The sequence below is a fragment of the Eptesicus fuscus genome, chromosome 7, assembly GCF_027574615.1.
Source record: "Eptesicus fuscus isolate TK198812 chromosome 7, DD_ASM_mEF_20220401, whole genome shotgun sequence".
Lineage (NCBI taxonomy): Eukaryota > Metazoa > Chordata > Mammalia > Chiroptera > Vespertilionidae > Eptesicus > Eptesicus fuscus.
In genome coordinates, this window is record NC_072479.1 from 57666244 (window position 1) to 57693305 (window position 27062).

General features: G+C 46.9%; 1 protein-coding gene and 1 pseudogene across 4 annotated transcripts in view; one reads left to right on the plus strand and one right to left on the minus strand.

Annotated features, from left to right (window-relative positions):
• Window positions 1–16972, minus strand: part of ACVR1B (activin A receptor type 1B) — a 37743-nt gene extending 20771 nt beyond the window's left edge. For 2 of the 4 annotated variants that reach the window (XM_054719066.1, XM_008140697.3), the window contains exons 1-3: window positions 16800–16972; window positions 1367–1606; window positions 314–562 (exon numbers count right to left, since the gene is read on the minus strand). In XM_054719066.1, the coding sequence (XP_054575041.1) occupies window positions 314–562; window positions 1367–1606; window positions 16800–16890 (580 nt within the window). In that variant the 5' untranslated portion in view covers window positions 16891–16972. Of the gene's footprint in view, window positions 1–313; window positions 563–1366; window positions 1607–2743; window positions 2763–3710; window positions 3746–16799 lie in introns of those variants that run through there. The other 2 variants (XM_054719067.1, XM_054719068.1) reach the window with 2 other exon arrangements.
• An 8232-nt stretch (window positions 16973–25204) lies between these two features.
• Window positions 25205–26182, plus strand: LOC103285307 (glyceraldehyde-3-phosphate dehydrogenase-like; annotated as a pseudogene).
• Window positions 26183–27062: the final 880 nt, after the last annotated feature.

A 27062-nucleotide genomic window follows, 5' to 3' on the forward strand; every position in this document is an offset into this window, starting at 1 on the left:
TTAAATTGAGCACTCCACCGCTCAGGTGGAACCAGATGAATTTTAACAGATGTATGGTTACAGAACTTGGAGAGAGGCAGTTTCTGGCAGAGAGAGTTTTGCACTTGACCTTTGGAATCCCAGGGAATGAAAGATTTTCTGTGACCCCCTTATCTTATTACATGTCAGACTCCACAAGAAGGGGCAGTATGAAACAAAAAGACTCGATGCTGCTAGAAACAAGTGTAAGGCCCAGCTCTTCTCATACATGCTCTATCCTGCCGGGAAGCAGTGCTGAAGGCCAACAACACACAAGGCCAGAGGAACTCAGTACCTGAGCCAGACCCCGACGTGGAGAGATCGTAGACAAGATCTTGGAGCGTCTTGTCTTTGGAGAGGCACATCTCACACGAGGGATCTTCCATGTCCAGCCGCTGGCGGTTGTGATAGACACGCTGATGGTAGTTAATGACCAGGAAAACAATGATGATGATGAGAAACAGGAGGAACACGGGGCCGGCAATGATGCCGACCAGCTCCACGGGGCCCCACATGGATGGGTGCTCAGGCTCCTTGAGGTGACCTGGGTCAGGTGCGAAAGGAGAGGGAAAGGACAAAGAGTAAAAACAAGGGAGGGCATTGGCCTCATTTATCCCAACACCCGCCTCTAAGTGAAATGCCCTTTCCCTCCCCACACGCTCAAGGTGTGCTTGACCTCTCCAGTCTTACTGGGTGAGTTTGTCTGCTCTCAAATGCAAACCTCTCTAGTGCCCTTTGCAGCAGTCAAATCCATAACCCACTTTGTCATTTATGGTACTTGTCCCATCTCAGTGGCCCAGACAGATGCCAGGATCTACTCTTCAACTTATAACTCTTTTAAGCTCTGCTCCTGTCTCTCTCCTGCACGTCTGTCTCCTCAGTGATACCTTCTAAATGGCAGACCTGCAGAGGGGTGAGATCTAACACTTCCCAGCCTTGATCACTGCCCGCTTTGCCTAACTGTAGCCCCTCTTTCCATTATTGCCTTCACCCCACCCCAAAAGCTCCCTTCATGAGGCTCTGGGGTTGCCTCCTTCAGAATCAGTCCCATACCCTTCTCCCCGCCCCCCTCCTTGCCTGGTTCTCCCACTCCTCCACAGTTGCCTGTGCCACTTGGCCACCATCCAAAATGCAGCTTTCACCTCTGGGACAATCTGACAACAATCTGTCTCCCTCATCCTCTAATCTGCAAACCTGATGTGGGAGCAATCCCATCCCCTGTCACCTTAGGGAACTTCAACAAGTTACCTATCATCAAACCAAGGGACTGGGAAGCGTAGGGAAGGATCAAGTGACAGGGGTGCCCTACCTCCACGATGAGCCAATAGTCCAACAAGGTGTCACTCACCACTGGGCACCCTCAGGTCGATCTTGTTGCAGAAGTCGGTGTAGCAGCAGTGGGTGTTCCGCAGGTCCTCGGAGCTCAGGCAGTAGAAGGGCTTCCCGGCGGGGACCAGCTCCGCTTTGGGGATGCAGGTGCGCACATGGTGCTCCATCCCATCCAGGTTGAAGATGGAAACCATGCAGGCTCCATCTGTTTCACACGTGTAGTTGGCCTGTAGGCAGTTGGTGCATGTACACAGCAGAGCTGCAGGATATTTGGGAGTAGACATTGACATCAAAGATTAGATCTTATCCGAGGTCCTTTCACAAACTTAGAATATCATTCCTTAGCATCCTTGATGTTCCAAAATCAGCAGCTTTTATAGAGATCGGGTCAGAAAGATGCTATCGTCAACGGAGACACAACCTTTCCACCTGTTTATTCAGCTCACAAACAAGACTTTCTAGGCCCCACCACTTTCCTCTAAGTGCTCTATTTTATGCCTCTGAGACACAGAGAAACTGCCTTTTGAACTTTGCCTTAGACTTAATACAAATAATTTTGTGACTGGGAAAGACGTTTTTCTTTAAATTTAGATGCCTAGTCTCCTGAATGCAGTCAGTATGCATGCTCTCATATATTCTTTTGCTGCAATGCTCTTTTTCCTGGCTAATTCTTACAAATCCTTTAAAATTCAGCTTAAACATCGCTTCCTTTGAAAAGCTTCCCCTGCCATCTTGGCTGGGTGGCTCAGCTGGTTGGAGCATCGTCCTGTGCACCAAAAGGCTGCGGGTTCGACCCCGGTCAGGGTGCTGCGGGAGGCAACTGATAGATGTTTCTCACATTGATGTTTCTCTCTCTCTCTCTCTCTCTCTCTCTCTCTCTCTCTCTCTCTCTCTCTCAAATCAATAAACATATCCTCAGGTGAAAATTAAAAAAAAAGAAAAGAAAGAAAAGCTTCCCCTGACTGTTCAACATCCTCTACCTCATAAAGTTATAGCGAGGGTTAAATGAGCTAGTTCATAAAAAGTACTCAATGTGTTTAACCCATTCGGAAAGGTCCCTGGATATCACTTTAAAGATATATATATATATATTCCCTCCTCCCCCAGATAGGTAGTGTATGCAATCATCTCTGGGCCAGTGAGTTTAGCTGGGTGTGTAGTATACATAAGTGTAGACCATTGACAGGAAATTACTGTAAGTGAATTTGTGCCTCTGAAAGCTAGTTCAGCAGCCCTGGAGTCTGAAATCCTTAATTTATCTGTCTAACAGGAATAGCACAGACAGCAGCAGTTGGTGCTGCCCAGCACTGTCTCCCAGGAGCCTAACCGAGCCCTGACCTCTTGGGAGGGGCAGGAGTGCGGCTTTAGCCACTACAATGCTCAGGTTGGGACTCACATGCTGGACGAAGCACTGGCCCATCAGGGGGTGGAGGTGGTAGGCCCACCCCGGTCCCAGACTAGACACCAAGTGGATACTATCTGGACACCGAGTGGGAAGGTGTTCAAACTAGGGCCCCTAGAGAAGAGACACATAGGACCAGTCCCATGAAAACCTAGTCTGCTGTCACTCACCCCTTTAGGCTGTAAACAGTTTATCTTTGTCTCTTTCTCCAATACAATGGGAGGCACCTCTTAGCTTTCAAATCCAAAGGCAGATTCTAAATATCTCAGTGTCACACCCCTCCTTTCTAGGCTTCTATAGAGGACACATCCCTTGCCATCCCCAGCCAAGGAAACAAGGGAGAGAGAGCACTGACAGGTAAACAGCAGCATGGCCTGTGGTTATTTTCTTCACAGCGTTTGATCAGATCCCTTTCTTCTGGGAGGAATTCCAGAACATGTCGCTACCTGCTGAAGGGTTTGGGCAGTGTTACATTTTTAAAGGCAGGAAGTTTAAAGCAGGTCCTCTTTAGGCTACATTCCAAATCCAGAGGGAATTTTAAAAGTACGTGCCTCCTAAACTTCAATTCCAACCCTTTTAGACACAAGAAAGACTAAAAGAACCTCCTCCGTTTTCCTCCCCAATACCTTTATCTGCTCCCTCTTTTATTCCTCTTGTTAACAAATTTACTTCTGTGACCTCCCGAATACTCAATTCAAATCTCTTTTACTCAAGCTGCAGTCCTGTTACTTCAGGGAAGCCAACAGCCACTCCTCTGTGTCAGTGGGGACCTTCAAGCACAAAAGGGGTTCCCCATGGAGTGAACACCTCTCAGTACATGCGCCAGGCCACCCAGCAAAGAGAACAGCATCGGGTCTATTTTGGGAAGCGAGAAGGCAAAGCGAACAACTCCAAGAGGGCTATTCTGAGCACCGTGGGGCGCACAGGCCAGACCCGCAGCCGCCTTTTGAAAAAAGCTCACTTCAGAGTCGTCAATCGGGAGCCAGGAGTCTGATTCCAGATACTTATCCTCCTTTCATTGGTTCCCGGCCCCTTTCGCAGTGACTCATCCTGGAGAAGGAACACGCCCACACGTGGCTCATTATTTTTGGGAAGTACTTAAACAATCTTGGTGTAAGACAGGAAAGAACAAGAGTGGTGAAATCCATGCTAGACTGGACGAAGACCGGAAACGGGAGCAGGGCCTTGTGGGTGTGCGATAAGGAATTGAGCCAGTCCCTGGATCTATTTGGGCCTTGGCTGCCCAACCAAAAAATACCACTTATCTTACAGAAATGGTATAAAGATTAGCCAACACCCGTTTGTGCTGTGGGTACTCTGAGAAAGATCCCCTCTGCGCCGATCTGTGTACGTCTATGTGTTTTACAATGAGTGACAAGTCTGAAAAGATCTATTTTTAACGGAACCATCACTATGCCCGCACCCCTGAAAAGGTCTCCGTCCTATGACTGGAGCCGCGGCCGGGTATCACCGCAGGAGACGGGTCAGAAAGACCTGGCTCAAATACCCGCTCTAATATTAATCACATGGCCTTGAGCAGGTTAGGAGCCTTCACGCACCCCGGTTTCCTAATCTGTAGAGTGGAGCTGTTAATAATTATGTCACTGGACTAGGTAAGAATTAAATGAAATTAAAAAGTGCTTAAAAAATAGATGCTCAGTAAATTTTAATCCTAACTCTCAATGTAAAACTCGAACACACTTAACATTTGTCTCTTTATCCATTAATTAGGGAGTGGCAAGTTAAAGCAGGACCACAGCACGAAGGGCTGTTGGAGCCTCAGCTCTGCCAGTAACTGAGTCGCGTGGCATTGGGCAAGTCATTTAACCTCTGAACCTCATTTTCCTCATGATTAACCAGAAAGAAGAGACTGAACTAGATGACCTCTAAAACCCTCCAGCTGAAATGCGAATCCAGTTTATTTCTAAATTCCACACTGTTTGCCTCACTGATCCAACAATGGGAAGTTCTGCTTTAAATTTTATATACCTTATCCTGAACTTTAAAGACAGACATTATGGCTAGTCTTCTGTAAATATTCATTTTTCACTAAAACAAAGTAAATGATAATAAAATTACACAAACATCTGAATTTACTATAAATTTGCTATAAATCACAAACCTAATTTCAATGTCTTTGAAAAGCTAAATCTGGATTAATGATAACAGCCTTTATAATGTTTCATATTGACTCATCAAGTTAAATCAGTCTACACACGTGAATATAAACAACACATATCTAATAGTTATGTAGTTGAAATAACACAATTAGGAAAACCAATCACAGAGGAGTAACAAAATCATTCTACACACACACAAGTTAAAAAGGGGTCGGAACAAAATTCCCACTAGCACAGAATTTTGTTAACAAGCTAGTCAAACATGAACTAAAAAGGCAAAACCGCTTTGGCAGGATTTGAACATGGTTCCAAAGTATGATTAGAAGGGTTTGTGGTAAGAAATAAATGCAAATTTGATTCTGAGAGAGGCTGTGCTTTGAGGAAGGCTGAGGAAGGCTGACAGGTCCCAGCCTGGGCAGATTCGGTCTAGCTGCATGCTGTGGAGGCACGAATACAGCCAGGTCCCAGCGAGACAAACTCACCACAGGAGGGCACCGGTTCGGTCCCCTCGATTACCCACTGGCAGACACCGGGAAGACCCTCGGTGAGGCTGTGGCTCACTGGGAGTTCCTAAGAACCACGCACCCAGTATCAGGCCTGAGACCATACATATCACCAGGGGACAAAGTATAGGAGAGCGTAGGGGGTGGCACAAACCTCAAAAGGTAAGAGGCATACCGAAAAGCAGGCACGTCTGTCCTGGGAGATGGAGGTTAGTGAATGTTCTAAAATGTTTTAAAGCTATGGTGTTTATGATTTGTAGCTTATGTCAAGTGCTTCTTGGAGATAAGTTTCATCAAATTAGTTCTTGTGTGGAGTACTGTCCTGTTTAATAAGCACACTAAACTTGCCACTTCAAACCTCACCAGGCAACCTCCTACTTCTAGCGTATCCAATATTTGGTGCCCAAATCAGCCTGTGCTGCCCTGACTCTTCATTATTTTACAAGTTGTTCAGAAAGTCCCTCTCAGCCTTCATTCTTCCATCAGACAGGCCAAACTATCAGAATACCCTATCATAACCCAGGATCATTTTAATTATTCTTACAAGGACCTTATCCAACCCCCCTACATCTTCCTTAGGATCGAACAAAGACCACAACTCTACACAACTCTGTGATACTGAATAGCCAAAGTGATCTTGACAAATTAAAAAATAAAGGAGGACTCACACTTCCTGATTTCAAAACTTACTCCAGGCATAAGTATGGGCATATAAATCAATGAAATAGACTTGTGAGAAACAAACCTATATATCTAAGATCTGCGGATTTTTGAGAGGAATGTCTAGAACCTTCAGGGTGGAAGACTAGTCTTCAACAAATGGTGCTGGACAACTGGATAGCCACATGCAAAAAATAAAAGAAAAATAGAACCCTTACCTTCCACCACAGACAAAAACTAACTCAAAATGAATAAAAAAATCTACATATAAGAGTGAAACTTATATTCTACAACTTAAAAAAGAAAACAGGGGCAAATCTTGATTTTGTATTTGGTAATGGTCTCTTAGATAGCACACCAAAAGCACAAGCAACAAAACAAAAATAGATAGTGGGGGGTGGCAATGGTAAGATATGTACACATATAATACCTTAATAAAAAAATTGAAAAAAAAAATTAAAAAATTTAAAAAATTTAAAAAATAGATAATTGGCCTTCATAAAAATTAAAAACTGTGCACCAAAGGAGAACAAATATTAAGAGGGTGAAAAGAAATCACATAACTAATAATGATCTCGTATATAGAATATATAAAGAACTCTTACAACTCAATAACAAAAAGACAATTTTTAAAGAAATGGGCAAAGGACCTGAACAGACATTTCTTCAAAGAAAATATACAAATGGTCAACAAGCTCACGAAAAGATGTTCAACAAGATCTCAAATGCAAGTGAATTTCAAATTCAAATGCAAATAAAAACCACAATTAGATATCACTTCATACTTACTAGGAAGGCCAAAAGGAAATGAAAAAGGAAAACAGCAAGTGTTGGTGAGAGAAACTGAAACCTCAAACATTGCTGTGGAAAATAGTTCGATGGTTCCTCGATAAGTTAAACATTGAATTACCATATAACCCAGTAATTCTACTCCTAGGTATAGTATAGTCAAAAGATTAAAAACAAGTGTTCACACAAAAATTTGTACACAAATGTTCGTAACAGCACTATTCACAATAATCAAAAGGTAGAAACAACCCAAATACCCATCAAATAATGAATGGGTGAACAAAATATGGTATATTCATACAATGGAGTATTATTCAGCTACAAAAATAAGTTATTGACATATACTACAATATGGATAAACTTTTAAAAACCATTATGTTAAGTGAAAGAAGTAGCACATTGTATGATTCCCTTTATATTAAATATCCAGAAAGCAAATTAATTCCCCCCGGCCCCACCCCTTTGACAACCCGGGACCCTTTAGTCCACAGGCAGACGCTCTATCTACTGAGCCAAACTGGCGAGGGCTACAGTAATTATTGATCTAGACAACAGCCAATGTGCTTATGAAAATCCTTAATTTAAAAATGGAGGTGTTGCCTGGCCAGCGTGGCTCAATGGTTAAGTATTGACCTATGAACCAGGAGGTCACAGTTCAATTCCTGGTCAGGGCACATGTCGAGGTTTCGGCCTTGATCCTCAGTAGGGAGCATGCAGGAGGCAGCTAATCAGTGATTCTCTCTCTCATCATTGATGTTTCTCTCTCTCTCTCCCTCTCCCTTCTTCTCTGAAATCAATAATACACACACACACACACACACACACACACACGTATATGTATGTGTGTGTGTGTGTGTGTGTGTGTGTGTGTGTGTGTGTGTGTGTAAAATGGAGGTATCACCTGGCTGGTGTGGCTCAGTTGAATGGAGCATCATTCCATACACCAAAGGTGGCAGGTTTGATTCCCAGTCAGGACACATACCCATGTTGCAGATTCAATCCCTGGTCTGGGTGTGTGGGGTAGCATGCGGGAGGCAACCCATTGTTTCTCTCTCTCTCTCTCCCCATCCCCCTTCCCTTCCTCTCTGTAAAATCAATCAAAAAAATTTTTAATGTTATTTTTTTTTAAAGAAGGTGGTGTTTGGCAGTAAACTCACAAAACAGAGGTAGGTTTTCCTGAAAAGGGGAAGTGTAGGGGGAATAATGGGGCACTGCCATTGTACCAGCAGCCAAAGCTCTAACTAACCAAAGTAGAAAAATCTTGCAGTAAAGTGATCAGATGTTATTGGTAAAAAAAGACCCAAGTTACACCTTCACCTTTCACAAGGTGATTGTAAAACAAAACCTCTCAGGTTCCCAAGAGCCATAATAAAGTCAACTTTCATATGTGTAATGGTGGTACCTACACACACACACACACACACACACACACACACACACAATGTACTGGTAAAAGCACTTATGAAAAAAATGTAACTGACTTCATAAAGGAAGCTATTTGTATGAGGAGGGGAGAAAACCACACACACAGATTTAACAATAAAACACTTGATAAACTTGGTATTTAATTCCAATCTGGGAAAAGGTCTCGGAATGGAGTTTGCATGAGAGAAAAGTGTTTGAAAAGCCAGCTTCACACTATCTCTATTCTACAAACTGCCTTTCTGACATTCTACTTGGAGAGCTGTTTAAACAAGTTCACCCCTAAGCCTCAGGTCTGGAGAATGAAAGCTTTGTTCTCGCTCAAAAGAAATGTTTGATGTTTATGCTAAAGAGACCTGTCAATGCAACTTAATTTATGGCCGACTGTAAATACCTGAACATCCAGCAAGGGCCCACCTGCTGTTTGGGAGAATGTCAAGGTAAAACATTGGTAAAAGAGTGAGTGGTATCGTTATGATGGAGCATGTCCAATGTTCCAGACTCAGCCGCCATATTTAAACTATCTACTAGTAACTTGGTAATTCTCCTTTACTAGCAGTTTACAATGAACATGCAAAACATTGTTTTCTTTCTTTGTTGTATATAAGTAGACATATTTGTGGCTCATTAGGGCAGGGAGGATATTTATGGTGATATATTGTATTTGTTTCCTGATCTATTTACGATACTATGGATGAGTGGAAAGGAGATGGTGTACATGAGTAGAAAAAGGATAGGAATGGTTGTTTCAGGCATCTGGGGCAATGAAAGAGAAGAAAAAAAATTCAGCCAGGGCTGAGAATAAAACTAATGAGGTTGAAATCAAGTTAATTTGGCTGGAATAAAATAGGTGGTAGAATAAATGGAGATGAAAGAGGTGAGGTAGGAAGAGAGATATGACATTCCAAGTAACTCACAAAATGTAATATTTTTGAGTAACTGCGATAAAAACTGCATATACAGGAGATGATAAAATTATAGGTCAGAATTGGAATTATTTACCTAGGATTTTGCTGAGAGGACAGAAATAAGGAAATTTATCATGTACTTAAAGTATGCAAAGCTCTGTGACAGGACAAAGCCATGTAAAGAAGAATAAGCCAGTTTCTAGCAACAATTTTTGGTGGGAGAATGGGAGGAGCAGACAACAAAAAACCTCCATACTACCAATAAGGACCAAAGAGAAAAGCAGAGAGGAGAGGATCATTGACTGGGGAAAGACAGGAGGACAAAGAAGGTCCACATTGCAGGATGTTGGATTTGGCTAAAAGAAGGGCAAGGCCAAGAAAAGCACAAGGCATGTTAGGTCCACAGTGAATGGGCAGATGCAACAATATCAAGGTGCCAGCCACAGATGGGGCAGTAAGAGAGACTAGGCCAGATTGGACAGATTGTGATGCCAGGCTAAGGGGTCTGGCACTGATCCTGGAGGCCACATAAAAACGGTAGTCATCAGATTCAGAAGGTGTATTTTCCCAAGTTAAATTCAGCACTGGGATGGAGGAAAACTCGGAGATTGGAGGCAGAGCCTGGTTAGAAAATTACTTGAGTAGGCATCATACTATAAAGTACAGTATTTAGGGCACATGCTTTGGAGTCAGACGGACCTCGCTCGGCCCATGGCCTACCCTCTGTAAGCCCCAGTTGTTTCCTAGGTAAAATGGGGACAAGAGTGCCTCCGCTCAACGCTTGAGTATGCAGTAAACATTCAGTCAATCAGAAGCTTTTATTACTACTGTCATCCAGTCAATAAGGGTCTGAACTCTTCGTAATTCTGTGGTTGTTCCAACAAGCAGACAAAAAGTCAATCTGTGTATAAACTTCTAAAGGGCAAAGACAGACTCCTCAGTATCCCTCTCATTCAGCTTGGTCTGGATATTAGAAACGAACATTGATCGAATCTGATTCAATCTTACCCAATACAATTGTAAAATGTAATACACAAACATATACCAAGATAATAAATGAAGATTTGTGGCAAGGTGGGTTCAACACAAATACTTACTTAAAAATAAATACAATAATTAATAAGTGATAATACAAGAATAAACTGTGTTCCAAGTACTCACAACTGTAAACCTACTTTTGCCCCACCCTCTGTGTGTGTGTGTGTGTGTGTGTGTGTGTGTATATACATCACAATCACCTAAAAAACACTATAGCCAAAGCACCCACAATTTCCTCTCTCCTCCAAACACTCACAAATGGCTAGGAAAAGGCAACAGGCAGTAGATGAAAGCCACGTGGTCAAAGCACTTTTCACATGCAAGGTCGAGCGATGGGATGGCCAAGTACCAGGTCTCAAGTATCTTTCAAGTTCATTGGTTGTTGGCAAACCCCACTGCTTTGTGCACAAGGGCTGGGATCCCCATTTCCCCCCGATGCTGACAGCCAGGGACCACTCTCAGCTCCTAGTCGGCCTGCAGTTCCTGGCCCCGTGGCCCCGTGGGCGGTTCATATACAGATGTTTATTTTCTTTCAAGCCAGCTGGAGTATCTCTGCCTTCCTCTTTTGCAGTCAGCTGAGAAAATTCTCTGCTTTCAAAGGGCTAGCTGGCTTGATTAGGTTCTGTCTACCATAACAGTCTCCCTATACAAAGACCAACTTATTTGGGACCTTAATTACATCTACAAACTGCCTTCACAGTGGTACCTACATTCATGTTGGACGGAGTAACTGGAAGAGGTGTTTGTACACCAAAGGCTGGGGGTCTTGGGGGTGGGAGGTTAAGGATGGGCTGTAGAAATATTTTATTTCTTTACGGACTATCTCACCTGCCAGGAAGGTAAGCTTCATGAAGAAAGGCATTTCTGTCTCCTTTTGTTTACTGTAAACAAGTGTTTGGAATATGGTAGGTGCTCAATAAACATGTATTAAAAGAATCTTTAGACACCACAGTTCTCTCTCTCTCTCCCTCTCTATGTGTGTGTATATATGTGTGTGTGTGTAATTTATTTACAGGCTGAAAATGGGACTTCTAACTATATATATTAAAATCCTGGTTCAATGAAACCATTTAGTAGGAGTCCTTGAATGTCCGTATAATTTTCTCTCACCCACAATTATTTGAACAGCTTTAACAAAATACAGTTGATCCTTATCAATCATAGATTCTGTATTTGTGAATCAGCCTAATTGCTAAACCTTACCTGGAACCCCCAAATCGGTACTGGCGATGCTCTCATGGTCATTTGTGGACATGCACTGAGGGGTGAAAAATCTGGACGTGTGCCCGGAAGTCTGAACACCCAACGCTCAGGCCCCCGCTGAGGTCAGGCAGCGCTCTGCCTGTTTCAGCTCTTACACTGCAAGTGTGCGTCCTTTTCATGGTCTATGTAGCGCAGTGCTTTTTGCCTTTCTGTGGTTTTGTTGGTGATTTCAGTTTAAAATGGCCTTCAAGAGTAGTGCTGAAATGCTAAGAAGATGATGTGCCTTACAGAGAAAATACATACGTTAGAAAAGCTTTGTTCAGGCATGTGTTATAGTGCTATTGGCCTTGAGTTCAATGTTTAATAATCAACAATATATGTTGAACAAGGTGTCTTAAATAGAAATACGAAGGCCAGGGGATGCACTGATGGATGTAATCCTGTGACCAGCGGCTCACAGGAGCCTAACCCTCTGCTTCCCCTGGGAGCATGGCTCCGTATTTGGTGATTCAGTGTTCCAGCTGACTTTATAGAGCATATCGACCACAAGTAACGAGATGAGTGCAACACCCCATCTTACAGGGTGAGGTGGACGTGGAAGGGCAGCTCCCAGCACCTCTAACCCAGCATCCTGGTCTACTGTCTTCACAGCACTCACAGCGGACCCCTGGGTTTACTTCTTCATCTTCGGCCTAAGCCACTGCAGTTGTAAGTTCCACGAAAATCAGGGATTTATGGATCTCTGTCCATCTTGTTCTCTGTTATTTCCTCACGCCAAGAACCATTCCAGGCACATACCCATCTGAATAAATAAAGAATTCTCCGGTATGTAATTGTGTAAATATTAGGGTTGATTGATACTGCAAAGGGAGAAGTAGTTACTTTTATTATGTTAAATTTAATATATTTAGCAAGACAAATGCAGGCTTAAGACTAAGTGAAGAGAGAAAAAAAAAAAAGACTACATGGAGAGAGAGAGAGAGAGAGAGAGAGAGAGAGAGAGAGAGAGAGAGAAGAACCCCCAAGCTGCCAGAAGTAGCACCGTCTGAAACCCAGACAGCAGGTGAGATTACCTGGGATGGAAACTTCACCACTAAATTCTGGCAGCTCTACAGAGTAAGGGACAGAGAGATGCGAGTACACTCTGCAATAGCAGCTTCCCCCGCGGCTACCTTTATCCATGGCAGAGAAGCCAGGGGCAGGGGGAACACACCAGGGCCGAGACGGTGCCTCTGGGGCCCAAGCTCCGGTGAAAGCGTGTGAGAGAGAAACTGAGGCGAGCAAAACCACGAGCAGGTATTGGAACCTGGCCAGGAAGCAGTGCCTGCAGAGCGACAGCATGCAAGTTAGACTGGGGGGCTGTCAGGTCTGAGCAGCTGAGTCCCTAAGAGGTTTCTGCAGCCCCCGTCTAGGCGGCACGGGTGGGCTCCGGGTGCCGGCAGCACTTTCCAGCAGCGGCAGGGTTGGTGAGAAAGAGGACTCGAGGATTTTCATTGTATAAATACAGAGAGGAAAATGAGATAAGACCCCCTTACATCAACCCCTACTATACCAGACAAACAACACAAGAATTCAAGACAAAGAGGCGGGATTCCAGAATTAATGTTCACTGCTGCTCTGAGCAAAAACTGCACAGTAAACAATAAGGATTTCAAAATTAAAACAAAAGAGCCACTTCAGTATTCTAATTTAACCTTCAAAAAGAAAGCCCTACAGCACCAGGAACTGACAATTCCATTCCACCTCAACACCCTGTACTCCCGAGTTATTATGAGAACAGACTGCAACGCAATTCAACTCATGTTCCAAAACGCAACAAGCGGCTTCCACAGGACCTGCTGAAAGCAGCAGCGCGTCTCCTCTCCTCGCCTTCTGATTCATATTTTGGTAGCAAGGTTACAATTAGCTCACCAGTGGAGAGTAAACCTATTTATAACACAGCAGTCCACCTGAAAGACACAATCAACCAAAAAGGCTTCTAGAGGGGAATGAAGTGCCGCTTCTCCGAGCACTGATTGCAGGTTCCCAAGGTCCTTCAGGATGAAGCCTAACCTTCCCGTGCTCACAGGCACCGTTCCGGCACCTCGCAGCCTCCATGTTCTTATGTAACATTTACATAGTGCCATAAACATACCCAGAGTTGCGTAAGAATTAAAACGTTGCCAAACCAATAAATCCTAAAGCAGGTCACTCCCTCCAGACTGTTTTTGATTAGCACAGGTATGCTGCCGGGTCTACGAGGGAAGAGCCTGTCAAAAGACAGAAATTAACTGAGGAAATCTGACTCATCTACAAAAATGCACAAATAAGAAGAAATCAACCACACTGTGACGCGGTGGCGCTTCTATCAATCCTGACAGTATGTTATTCTGCTCCATAAGATAGAAAGTAACGCAACTTTGCTTGTTCACTGAAGTCAGAAACTGTGTCTAAAAATACCTCCCAGCCAACTGGCTATCAGTCAGTCCCACTAATGTCCCAATCAGAGTGACACGGATTGTTTCCTCACTTTACAGAGGGAGAACTGAGGCAGGCACAGTCAGGTTAAGTCACTTATTCAAGGACAACCTGAAAGGGAATGAAGTTGTGGGGCTGGAAACCAGCTTCCTCCCTCCCTCTGGCTCTAACCTTTAGCCAGAGTAGCCATTTTACTATGTTTCAATCACATCTGTTCCAGGAGCTTTTAACAAAACTAATCAGAGATTCCCTTCCTCTCCACAAGAGTTCACTTTCAAAACCATGTCCACTGTACTTCAAAACCATGTCCACTGAATAGTTACAAGACTTGGCCTGAAATGAGATTTTCAGTCTGTTCAAAGAAATTGAAAATGTTCCTATCAGAAGCTCAAATGTTGCCATTATTGCTTTTGTCTTAAGAAATGAGTGTGTTCTGTTACTAACTATGCCATTTTTTATTTTTAAATACTAATGTGAAAATTCCAGAGAGAGGCCTTAAAACATGGCACACCTATCAAATGGATGCTGTTTGTAACCTGGAAGCCACTCGCCTTATCACGGGCCTTTTACCAAGTCCAAGTTAATTCAGTAATTAACAGAAACACCTATCCCTGGCTGTCCTCATGGCATGCCCCAGCAGCAGGCGGCAGGGCTGGGCTCCGCGGCTCCTCGGCCCACCTAGGGAAGCCCAGCGCACAGAGGAAGTGCAGGGGAGGAAAGCAATCAACTTCTTGTTATCATCAGCCTCTCTTTTCCCAGAACTGACGTTTTACTTTAGGCCTTTTGCAACAGTGGTCTCTGTAGCATGCACTATTGGCAACTAGCTGTGTCCCGGAAAAAACTGTAGTGTCTGGCCAAGAAGTTTAAAGGCCTTCGAGAATGTTTGCTGGACACACAACCCAATTTCCAATTTACCAAAAAAAGAAACTAATTCCCTATTTTGACCACCCATCTCACCCCAACAAACATCCATTTTAGGAAGGTTACAAAAAAAATAAAATAAAATGAACTCTGCCCCATTCAGCACCAGTTGGATTATCAATTAAACATTCTTAACTAAGCTCACAACAAGCCCACAGACACTACAAGTTAACAGGGAAACGGCTGTTAAAAATCTTGCATACAGCAGGGACTGGATAAAAATTCCTACGGAAGGAATTTAAAGATTTATTCATCCACATATCAGATGACAAACATGAAGGCCAAGTCTCCTCATGTACTACCCCAGTAGAGAAATAACATGATGTTACACTTTCCGAAAGCATGGCCCACAATAAGGCCCAGAAAACATTCCTCACGAAAACCATGATCTTAAATGTCAGGCTGTGTTCATCCACCTTCCCTGTGTTGATCAGAAACTACGGCGTGTCACCGAGCACGGCACATGGAGACCCAGGAACACACGAGGCGCTTAACAGGAGTATCAGCCACTGAACAAAGACCCCACCGCACAGGCTTCCCCTCTGGGAACAAGTATGAGAGCTGGAGAGAATGAACTTGTCTTGGACACTCCAAAGTGGGATGAGGCCCCTTCTTGATTGTCTGGTGCATTAGAGGAGCCTGAACCCACCTGAGAATCATTATGTGTAGTGGAGAGGAGAGCCACAGAACACACACTTGACCTCCCACTGCCGACAGGCTAGGGGCTGCTGAGAAGTCAAAGCAGCAGGCTTCGTACATCAGAGCAGATACAATCCCGACCGTCTCTCCCAGATCCATCTGTGGGTCAACAATCACTTCAATAGAACTGCCAAACATAACCTGCATCTGCTACCCCAATGCCAAAACACATCGGAGACAACTCTCTTACATGAAATACTTGAGGGTTTCATCGGCTCTTCTCAGCCCCACAAAGCCTCCTAAATAACACGCCCAGTTAAGGGTGCCACAGAAAGGCACCCACCTCTACAGCTGGAAGGGTGGGGGCTGGAAGGTGACGGGTGTGTGTGGGGGGGAGGAGTGTGAGGGGGGAGGGGGAGTTAAGAGGGGTCGTAGGGGAAGGTACATAAGTACGGACCAAGGGCCAGGGAGCGGGTCCAGTGGTGGGACCTTTAAATAATCTTGAGGGTTGGAGGCGGGTTCTAGGATTTCACCTGAGAGGCATCCATGAAGTGAGCAACCGAATGGGCCCCCTGGGGTGGGGTGGGGGAGGCGAGATGGAAAGCAAACACACCTAGATGAAGATTAACCATTCCGGAACCTGGTTTCCGAGGGTCAGAGGGACTCCAAAGGCAAACTCCTAGCCGGTGGAGGGGCCTGTTCGTCCCACTCCCCCCACAGAGCTCCCACAGGGCACGGGTACTGGAGGTGGGGGATTGCCCCACTGAACTCCAGGGGCTGCGCGAAGGGGAAATGTGACTCCCTCGCCCGGAACCTGAGGGAGGGAGGAGCGGGAGGCGAAGAGATGCCCCCAGGTGCAGGGTCGGAAGGAAAGGTTAGAGACCCCTGCCCCTACCGTCGGAGGTGCGCAGGGGCTCTCCGCACCTGGATACCTTGGAAAGCAAAGCCCCTACCGCCGCAGCCCCACAATCTTGGCGGGAGAAAAGGCATCCCCCCAGGAGCATCTGGAGAGAGGAAATGAAGACCCCCCGCCCCTGGACAAGCGGAGGGGCGAAAACATGATCTGCACATTTTTGGAAAGAAGCCCGCACTCCCTTTATGAAATATAGGGGTGCTTGGAGCACAACCCCCGAGAGCTCCCCGAATCCAGCTCCGCCTGGAAGAGGGCTCGAGTCCTCAGGGGCCCGGCGTGAGCTCGGTCGAGGCTGGACGGCGGAGCCTAGGGGGTCAGGAGAAGACACTGGGGTCACCCCGACTCCTCCGCGCCCCCCGCCCGGCCATATTGTGCGCGTGGGGAAGGGGCGCGCTGTAGCCCAGGCGCCGCGGCGCGAGGCCTCGCCCTCGCCCGGCCCTCTCCATCCCGGCCCCCGCCCCCCGCCTCCGGACTCACCCTGGATTCCCCGGGGCCCGGAGCCGCTGCTGCCGGCGAGCAGGAGGACGACGAGGGGGAAGAATGGGGAGGCTCCGGCCGACTCCGCCATAGTAACCGCCGCCGCCGCCGCCGCCGCCGCCGCAGCCCAGCAGCGCCCAGCGCGCGCGCGCGCCCCCGGCGCCTCCCCTCCTCCCGCGGCCCCGCTCCCGCCTCCCGCTCCTCCGCCCGGCGCCGGCACGTGCGCTCCCGGCGGAGCCGGCCCCGCGGCCGCCGCGCGCGCACCCGAAGGGCGGGGCCGGGTGCGCGCGGGCGCCCGCCTTAAAGGGGAGTGTCCCTGTTAAAGGGGCGGGAGGGGTGTGCCCCTCGGTCCCCCTCACCGGCGCGTATGCGGCTAGGAGGAAGCCGAGGGGAACGCGCAGCTTCCGCCCTCCCCTGCACCCCACCCAGTGCAGTTATCTTATCAGCACCAGCCTCCTCCCCCGCATCTAAGGTCCCGCGAGTCCCCTGCGTTTTCTGGTTCCCTTCATCCCACTGCCTAGCCTCCTGTCCCAGCAGGGTCTTCGCAACCGTCTGCAATCCTCTGGGCGCCCCGCAACCTGTATGATCAGTGATGGGGTGCCCCCTTTCAGAACATCCTAAGGCTCTTTGGTGATAGTACTCCATCTCGGCTCACATGCTGCTCCCAGGTAGAACCTTTTGGGTAAACAATTTGGCATTATGTATATAATGCCTTAAAATACTCACAGACCCCTTGGCCCGGTATTATCCCCTGTCTGTCTTCCGGAAATAAGACAGAATAAATGCTTATGAAAAGTTTTAACTGTGGCATGTTTATCCTTGTAAAAGGCTAGTAACTAGGCAATTATAAAAGACAAAAAAAAGTATGGCCCATCCATATGATGGAGCATTATTTAGTAATTAAAAGGTATGGTTATAAAAAGCCATGAAGTGAGAAAAGGTTAAGTGAATGGTAATGATAAATGAGATAATATTAAATTAAAAAGCAAAATACGAAGATGTGCCCTGCGGTGTGGCTCAGTTGGTTGGAGCGTGGTCCCATACACCAAAAGGGTTGAGGGTTCAATTCCAATCGGAGCACATACCTAGGTTTCGGGTTCCATCCCTAGTCAGGGTCAGGACCCCTAAGAAGGCAACCCATTCCTGTCTCTCCCCCTTCTCTCAAATCAATGGAAATACAGGATGTCCCCCAAAATGATACATGCTTTGAGTGATTATAAAGTCAGTGTTTATTAACATACAGCTCATTTTCAAAATTGATTATCAGTTATAAAAGTATGTATTTTGGGGGGATCCCTTATATATCCTGGGGTGGGGATTTAAAAAACACACAAAGCTGTTTACAGTATTATTCTAATTTTATTATAATATACCATATATCTGCATAGAAAAGGACCAGAAGGATATTATCAGTAGTCACTGCCAGAATAATTTTTTTACTTTTTCTTTAAACATTTCAGTGTTTTCTAAACCTTTTAAAAATAAACAAAGTGTTACTTTCAAATTCAGGGAAAATGCTTATAGAAGATAAAATCACCTCTATCTTCCTGAAAAGAGTTTACTTTCTTTGGCTTGAGAAAGAGCTTGAGATTGTAAAAAAAAAAAAAAAAAAAAAAAAAAAAGCCAAAATTATGGATCTGAATTCTCCTTTTCTTACCGACCGACAACTTGGGCAAGTATTTTAGCCTAAGTCCAGTTTTATCGTCTAGGATCTAGGGTTGGAAACGGTGACCAAAGGGTAAAAGGAGGAGTTTCTCAAATGAAGTCCTCACTTTGTAAGTCATCACCAACCTGAAGAAGCCCCATCCTCACCAGAAAAAAACAAGACTGTAGACACATTGCCCCAACATGCACACGTGCAAAGTCATGCAGAGGCACTGTCTACAAATGGGTCAGTGTAGCTAGATGAGTAAACACCTTATTTTTATACTGCTCTCCCTCCCCCTCCCTACCTCCCTCCCCCCTCCCCCCTCCCCCCACAATAGGCACCTCCCTTCTCTAGTCCATTAAACTGGTCTCCCAAACTCTGCTGCACCCACACCCTGGGGCTCCCAGCTGTGGTGGGCACAGCTCTCCGTGACTGTGCTAGTTTCCTGGGGCTGCTATAACACCACAAACTGGATAGCTTAAAATAACAGAAATGTAGTCTCTCCCAGTTCTGGAGGCTGGAAACCTGAAACCAGGGTGTCAGCAGGCCCATGTTCTCCCTGAAGGCTCTGGGGAAGAACCAGGCCCCGTCCCTTCTGGTTTCTGGTGGTTCCCAGAATCCTTGGTGTTCTTCCCCAGTCCTTGGCTTGGGGAAGCCTTGCTGATCAATCTCTGCCTTCGTCTTCATAGGGTCATCTTCCCTCTGTGTGTGTATCTCTGTCCAAATTCCTCTCTTCTTATAAAGACACCAGTCACTGAATTAGGGTCCAGCCTAACACAGTAGGAGCTGAAGTAATTATAACTTGATTACATATGCAAATATCCTACGTCCCAGTAAGTTCATGTTCACAGGTTCTGGCTGGGTATGAATTTTAGGGGCCACTATTCAATGCCGTATGTTGACCAACCCCTGTGGTTGGGAAGGGAAGGCTGAGCCCTCTGGGGCACGTCTCTGAGGCCCCGGGGAAGGGGCTGTTCTTCCCTACATCTCACTCAGTGCTGCCGCTGTGGCCGCAAGACCAAGAGTCCCTCCCGGAGGGGCCCGGTGGTAGCTCTGCTCCTAAACTGCAAGGTCAGCCACAAACCTGAATATACCGCCCAGGCACCCGGACCACTGGGTCCCCAGATCGAACGCCACCTCACTCAGCCCACTGGCTAGCATTGGACTTTAGCAAGACATTTTACCTCCCTAAACCTCGATTCACTCATCTGTAAAATGGAGCTGATAATAGTTCTCCCTCATAGAGGAGTTGTGAGGACGGCTGAAGACATTGCATGGCACCTAGCATCGCCTCTGACGCATAGGAAGTGATACAGAGAGAATGGCTATTCTTACAATGATGCTTTGACCTTTACTATAATCCCGTGAAGGGGCTGAGGCACGTCAGGGTGTGTTCAGTTTATGGGCGAGGCAGCTGAGACCTAAGCAGGGTGAGTGACTTGCCCGGGCTCACGTATAATTAAGTGTCGACGCCACAGCCTGCTGGTCCTGTCCTTCTTCGACATTGAAGCACCTCCTGCTTTTTTCAGGGGCTGATCTTCCAGAGCCAGCTGAAGGGGGGAGATTAGGCTCGATGGGGCAGGGGAGGGAGGTTAGTAATGTCCTTCACACCCTATTCCTGAGAGTTTGAGGCAGCTGCTCAAGTCAGAGATTTCCTAGGCCAGTGGTCGGCAAACTCATTAGTCAACAGAGCCAAATATCAAGAGTACAACGATTGAAATTTCTTTTTGAGAGCCAAATTTTTAAACTTAAACTTCTTCTAACGCCACTTCTTCAAAATAGACTCGCCCAGGCTGAAAACCGACTTCTGCCCACGGGCCACGAAGTTTCAATCGCACTGTACGTGCGCGCCTGCACGTGGTATTTTGTGGAAGAGCCACACTCAAGGGGCCAAAGAGCCGCATGTGGCTCGCGAGCCGCAGTTTGCCGACCATTGTCCTAGGTGATGCGTTGACCACGCCTTTCAGGTCCCGAGCTGCATGGGACAGACTGTGCCCCCTGCTGCAGCCTGGCTCTCTTACCACCCGTGAGGGCCTGTGTCCTTTTCTGTAAGCCTCTTTAACTTTAGGGCGGGACCCATATCACAGTCTATGAACTCCTCGCCAGCCCTGCTCTGTCCCTTTGTCAGAGATTCCCCAGAGCTGCCAGGATTCCCTTTTCCAGGAAAAAGTCCTCCTCCCCGGGCTCACTGACGAGACCACCTGGTGCTACAGCTGCCTTCTTGCTTGCAGCAAATCCAGACAGCCCACCTCTTGGGGAACTCAGCACAGTTTGCCTTGGTGCGCAAATAGCGGTGTTATTAATCCCAGGAAGGCAATAGCCCATCTTCAGTCATCCATTCTACAAACACTTATTAAACACATCGTATCCAAGGCACAACATATAAACATAGATACGTCCTTGCCCTCATGGAACTTACAATCTAATAAAACATGCATTTAGAAAAAGCACCAAGGTGTTGCCCTGGCTGTAGTGGCTCAGTTGGTTGGAACGTCATCCCGTACACCGGGGGTTTGGGGGTCCGATTCCCAGCCAGAGCACATACCTGGGTTGCAGGTTCGTCCCCGGTTGGGGCATGTACAAGAGGTAACCAATCAATGTTTTTCTCCCACATCGATGTTTGATGTTTCTTCTCTCTCTCTCTCTCACTCTCTCTCTCTCTCTCTCTCTCTCTCTCTCTCTCTCTTCCTCTCTCTGAAAACCAAGAAACATATCCTCGGGTGAGGATTAAGAACCAGGTGTTATAGCATACACCTGTAAAGGGTCGGAGAGGGCAATTAGGAGGGCATGACGATTCAACTCTGTAGGGACAAGCTGAGGAGGCGGGAAGGGTTTCAGGAGCAGGCCATGCTACAGCTGACTCTTGGAAGACAAAAGAATGTTTCCTAGATAGACAGGCTTGTATGGGGCAAGGGAAGGCAGGAGATTGTTCCTGGCACAGGGAGCAGTATGAGCAAGGTACTGCAATGAAATTGCCTGGCATTTAAGGGAACTGTGAGCAGCATGGCAGCACCCCAGGGAGTGCAGAGTGAAGAAGGATGGTGGGGGAGCTGAAAGGTAGTGTTGGAAAGACAGACAGACATGGACATAGGCTTGGAAGTATCGTATTCTCCAGGACACTAGAAGGGTTCTAAGCAAGGAGGGAAAGTGATCGTATTTGTGTTTTAGAAAAACTACTTTGCTGATCCAAATGAACTTGAACTTTGCGCAGATGGTTGGAGAAAGGAAACCAGAGGCAATTTCAGTGGCCCAGACAAGATAGGAGGAGGACCTGACCCGAGGCAGCAGCAATTGAAATGGGAAAGAGAAATAGATTCAAGAGGTTTGAAAGAGGTAGAAGCTGCATGCGTGATTGGATAAGGGAAGTGAGGAGGAAATGAGGATGGCCCCAAACCACTCCAGGGCAATCTGTCTTGCCCGGCTGCTTGGTGGCTCCGTTTAGCAGATTAGCAAGAGCAGGTTGGGAGGAAGATGCTGAGTTCCCCCACTGGGCATTGAGGCCTCCTGGAGGTACCCGGAGCCATGGAGAAACGGATTTGGAGGTCAGTAGCATCTAATACCTATTCAAACAACTCGGGGTGGGGGCGGGGAAGGCGGTGAGAGAATTTCGGAAGTACATCAATACTATAGGAAAAAAGTAGACAGAGAAGGAACGATCAGTGACATAGAAGAGAACCTGGAAAGAATAGAAACCAAGGCAGGAGCGGGGTTCAAGAGGTCAGCAGTATCTAATGTTAAGAAGGGTTCAGGTGAGATGAGGAGCAAAGCGTGTCTAGGGTTTGATAACTTGAAGCCCGTTGGTCATGCTTACCTGAGCAGGTTCACTGGAAGATGGTGTGGAAGCCCATCTTCAGGAGGCTACACGGGAATGGGAGGTGAAGGCTTAAAAAGACTGAAGGCCATCTATGCTTTAAAAGAACTTGGCTGTGATGGGAAGGGGAAATTTGGGTTTTCTTCAGAATGACAGACCACATTCTTCCTGCTGCAGAAACAACTCAAAATGCTTGATAAACAATCTAGAAAGTGAAGAACACTCAAGTCCAAACTAAGGAACAAAGATAGGAGAGCAGAACACCAAAGCTGGCTTTCCCCTTGAGAACATTTGTATACCAGGTGAACTTGCACTTTGATTTTCGTTTGTGTGCGTTTTTTCCCCTTTTCTTTTTTTTAATATACTTTTATTGATTTCAGAGAGGAACGGAGAGGGAGAGAGAGCTAGAAACATCAACGATGAGAGAAAATCATGGATCAGCTGCCTCCTGCACGCCCCACACTGGGGATCGAGCTCCCATCCTGGGCATGTGCCCTTGACCAGAATCGAACCCAGGACCCTTCAGTCTGCAGGCCGACACTCTATCCACTGAGCCAAACCAGCCAGGACTGAACCTTGGTTTTCTAAGGCGAGCTGGACATAGGGGACAGGACACAAAACCTAGGCCTGCCCAAAGTGGGCAGCCTAATAAGTGACCATCCGCACAAAGCTGTGACCACAAAGGGTGCTAATACCCTCATTTGACCAGTGAACTAGGAACACTCTTCCAGAAGACTGGAAGGGAAATTGCCTGACCTGGATCTTGCCTCTGAGTGAGAATGGGGGGGGGGGGGGAGGGGGGGAATCGTCATCGAGGATTCATAACCCCAAGTTGGCCTTCATGATTTAATTTATTCCACAGTCACCCTACCTGGGTGGTTTGAAAAACTACACACTATTTAGATTCAAGTGACCCCAGGCTGGTGGCACTCCTGGACCTGGAAGGAAGAAGAGCAAATCGTCTTCAGAGGAACCCATCTTCAAGTCAGACTACGAGGAATCCTCACAGGCAAAATTCCAAGAAATAGAACTTGCATAGTTAAATGCAAAAAAACAAACAAATATATAACAGCCAATTTAGAATTTCATGCCCATAGAAGATACCTTTTAAAAGTTAGAGCTTAATTGAAAGGTGTAAGTTGTGTATGAACTCAAGTGTACTTTGTCAATTGTCAGATATTGACTAATAGAAGGAAAACTCCCAGGGTGAGAGAAGGAAGGAAATAGAATGAGATAAAAATAATCCAAAAGGAGGCAAGAAAGGAAAGGAAAAGGATAATATTGAGGTGGCATAAATAGAAAACACAAAATAAGATACTTAGTGAAAATAAGTTCAAATATATCCATGATTATAATAAATATAAATAGACTAAATAATCCAATTTAAAAATATAGATTTCTAAACTAGACAAGAGAGAGAAAAGGGGATTTCCAGGACACAAGATCACAGAAGTGTTTCCTTTGTTTTGTTGCTTTCGTAAGAAGGAGAGACTGCAACGCAGATCATTATAAAGGAGCCAAGTGTTGCTCAAAGATACAGGAAGAAGGAGTGAGTGATGACTCCAGAACCCAGGGTTGATGAGGGCACAGGATCAAGACCCAGAGGTACAGGGAGTAGCTTTGGCCTGGAGGAGAATGTTACCCTCTTGGAGGCTAGAGGAAAGAGGTTTGAACAAATAAGTTTTTAGGCAGGAGAGGGTCACTTGGATGTTTTCAGTCATGGCCACTTGTTTTGTGACAATATGGTCAGGAGGCAGGATGGTATGTATGGGGGGGGTGCTCTAAGAGAGTGGTGAGAATTTGTAAAAGCCACTGTGGAGCATGGAGTGGTGTCCAGAGACTTAGAAAAGCAGAAAGTGATTGCCAAGATGGCATTAGGCTAGGGTTGCAGAACAGAGAGTAAAGGTCATAACATGCCTCTTTCTTTGATGGTACAATTTCCTCTGGAAACGGTCAGCAACCCAGGGTGGGGCCAGAAAAGGGGATATTTGGAGGCTGACGGGGTAGGAGGTGAGGTGTAGGGGCTGGTGGGAGAGCAGATGGGCCAGGGAGTTGAAGGAAGCAGAGGGAGGGCCGCTTAGGCAATGGAAGGAACTTGAACTTGATGTGCCTGGTGGCTGAGGATGGGACGCTGGTTAGAGGGACTGCTACCGGCCCGAGAAGCCCAAAGGCCCTCGTCGGCCTCAGGGACTTGATGTGGTCAGCAGCATGCAGTCCGTGCTCAGTGGTCTCTTGGGATGGTGATGCGCTGTTCCTTCTTGAAGAAAACCCTCCCTAGGCTTTTTTCGTTCACTTTCTGCTCCAGAGGCCATTGCATGACTTTAGAGACCAGCCTTCTTTCTTTTCTTTAACCCTCACACTGACCTTGTTCTACCCCAGTGCCTCCTTGGTAAACAGGTCTGTGCCCTCAGCCTTGGTGACTCATACTTCAGTTTCTCTCCGGCATGCCCAGTGGCCAAGCAGGACGGCTCTCCTGGTTATCCTCCTCTTCTTGTGGACCTCTGAGCTTTTGCCTATCTGGCCCCCCTCTCCTCCACGCCCTCAGTGAAGTCACAGTCCAGAGTCTCCTCCCTCACATTTCTGGTGCTGCTACTGCTACCCCGGCCCTCCCTCCCGGCCGGGCCTCCCTGTCGTTACCAGGCACACCTGTGTTCCGAGAAGGTCCCTTTCGTTTGGTCATCTGACTCCTTGAAAACACACAGGCTCCCTATTGACCCATAACACCCGGCCAAATGAACGCATCCTAAATCTGGAGCAGATTTTCGAAAGTATTTTGTTTGATCCCATTGTTTTACAGACAGAGAGACTGGAGTTCAGAGAAGATAGTGACTTGTACAGGAAGATCCCAAACTGGCGATCAAGACCTCTCCATGAAGCTCTCCGCTCCTCCTGTTGGACAGACACCCGCGTCTTCCTGCACAGGGCCGGCCACGACCCTGAGACACGATGGTGAAGGTCAGAGTGAATGGATTCGGCCTTATTGGGCGCCTGGTCACAAGGGCTGCTTTTAACTCTGGCAAAGTGGATTTTGTTGCCATCAATGACCCTTTCATTGACCCTAACTACATGGTCTACATGTTCCAGTAGGATTCTACTCGGGGCAAGTTTAAAGGCACCGTCAAGGCTGAGACCGGGAAGCCTGCGATCCATGGAAAGTCCGTCTCCATCTTCCAGGAGCGAGATCCCGCCAACGTCAAAGGGGGTGATGCTGGTGCTGAGTATGTCTTGGAGTCCACTGGTGCCTTCTTTGCCTTGAAGAAGGCTGGGGCTCCCTTGGAGGGTGGATCCAAGAGGATCATCATCTCTGCGCTTCTGCAGATGCCCCCATGTTTGTGATGGGTGTGAGCCATGACAAGTGTGACAACTCCCTCAAGATTGTCACCAACTGCTTGGCGTCCCTGGCCAAGGTCATCCACAACTTTGGCATCATGAGGGGACTCATGCCACAGTCCATGCATCACTGCCACCCAGAAGACCGTGGACGGCCCCTCTGGGAAGCTGGGACATGATGGCCAAGGGGCTGCCCAGAACATCATCCCTGCTTCTACTGGTGCTGCCACGGCTGTGGGCAAGGTCATCCCTGAGCTGAATGGGAAGCTCACTGGCATGGCCTTCCATGTCCCCACCCTCAACGTGTCGGGTTTGGATCTGACCTGCCGCCTGGAGAAAGCTGACCAACCCAATGACATCAAAAAGGTAATGAAGCAGGTGTCAGAGGGCCCCCTCAAGGACATCCTGGGTCATCCTTAGGACCAGGTTGTCTCCTGCAACTTTAACAGTGAAACCCACTCCTCCACCTTCAATGCTGGGTCTGGCATTGCCCTCAATGACCACTTTGTCAAGCCCATTTCCTGGTGTGACAATGAATTTGTTTACAGCAACAGAGTAGTGAACCTTATGGTCCACATGGCCTCCCAGGAGTAAGAGCCCCCTGACCACCAGCCCCAGCGAGAGGAAAAGAGGCCCTCAGCTGCTGGGGAGTCCCTGCCCACAATCAAGCCCCCACCACACTGAGAATCTCCTGATCCCCACAGGTTCCTTCCCAAACCCCTGAAGAAGGAGAGGGGTTTAGGAAGCCCTACATTGTCATGCACCACTACCAATAAAGTTCACTGAACACCCCCCCCCCCCAAAAAAAAAAGACCTCTACATGATATCCATCCAGAATTATCTCCTCCTACACATAAAAATAGTGTGCAGAGACTGACCATTTACTCTCCTAAGAGCTTTGTGTAGGTTATTTATTTACTCTTCACAACAAGCCCATAAGAGAGGTACTACTATTTACCCATTGTGGAGAGGCTCTCTCTCTCTCTCTCTCTCTCTCGCTCTCTCTCTATCTATCTATCTATCTATCTCTCTATCTCTCTCACACACACACACACACACACACACACACACACCCTCGTTCATAGTCTTCCCGTGCCTGGAGAGTCCTTGCTCCCTCTTTCATATCTGGATGACAAGAGTGTATGGCTCTCACCTGCCTACACCCCTTCTCCTAGGTGAGTGCACAGTCTGCCCTCTGGCCACAGATGATTGCACCAGGGTTGGGCATCTGAACCAAGGGAAAGCAATAAAATAAACTGGCCGAGCTAATCAGCTGCTCTTTCATGAGCATTTGAACTAACGAGGCGTAGAAACCCAGTTACTTAGACGGTGGTGGGTGCCACAGAGGAGTGCCTGGAAGCCATGTTGGGCCGTGTGGTAGCAGGGCGAGCCAGGAGAAGAGAGGGGGCAGCGGCAGGGAGAAGGGGGAGGGGCGGGAGAGAGATTACCCAGGTATGCCTGCTGGTATGCATAT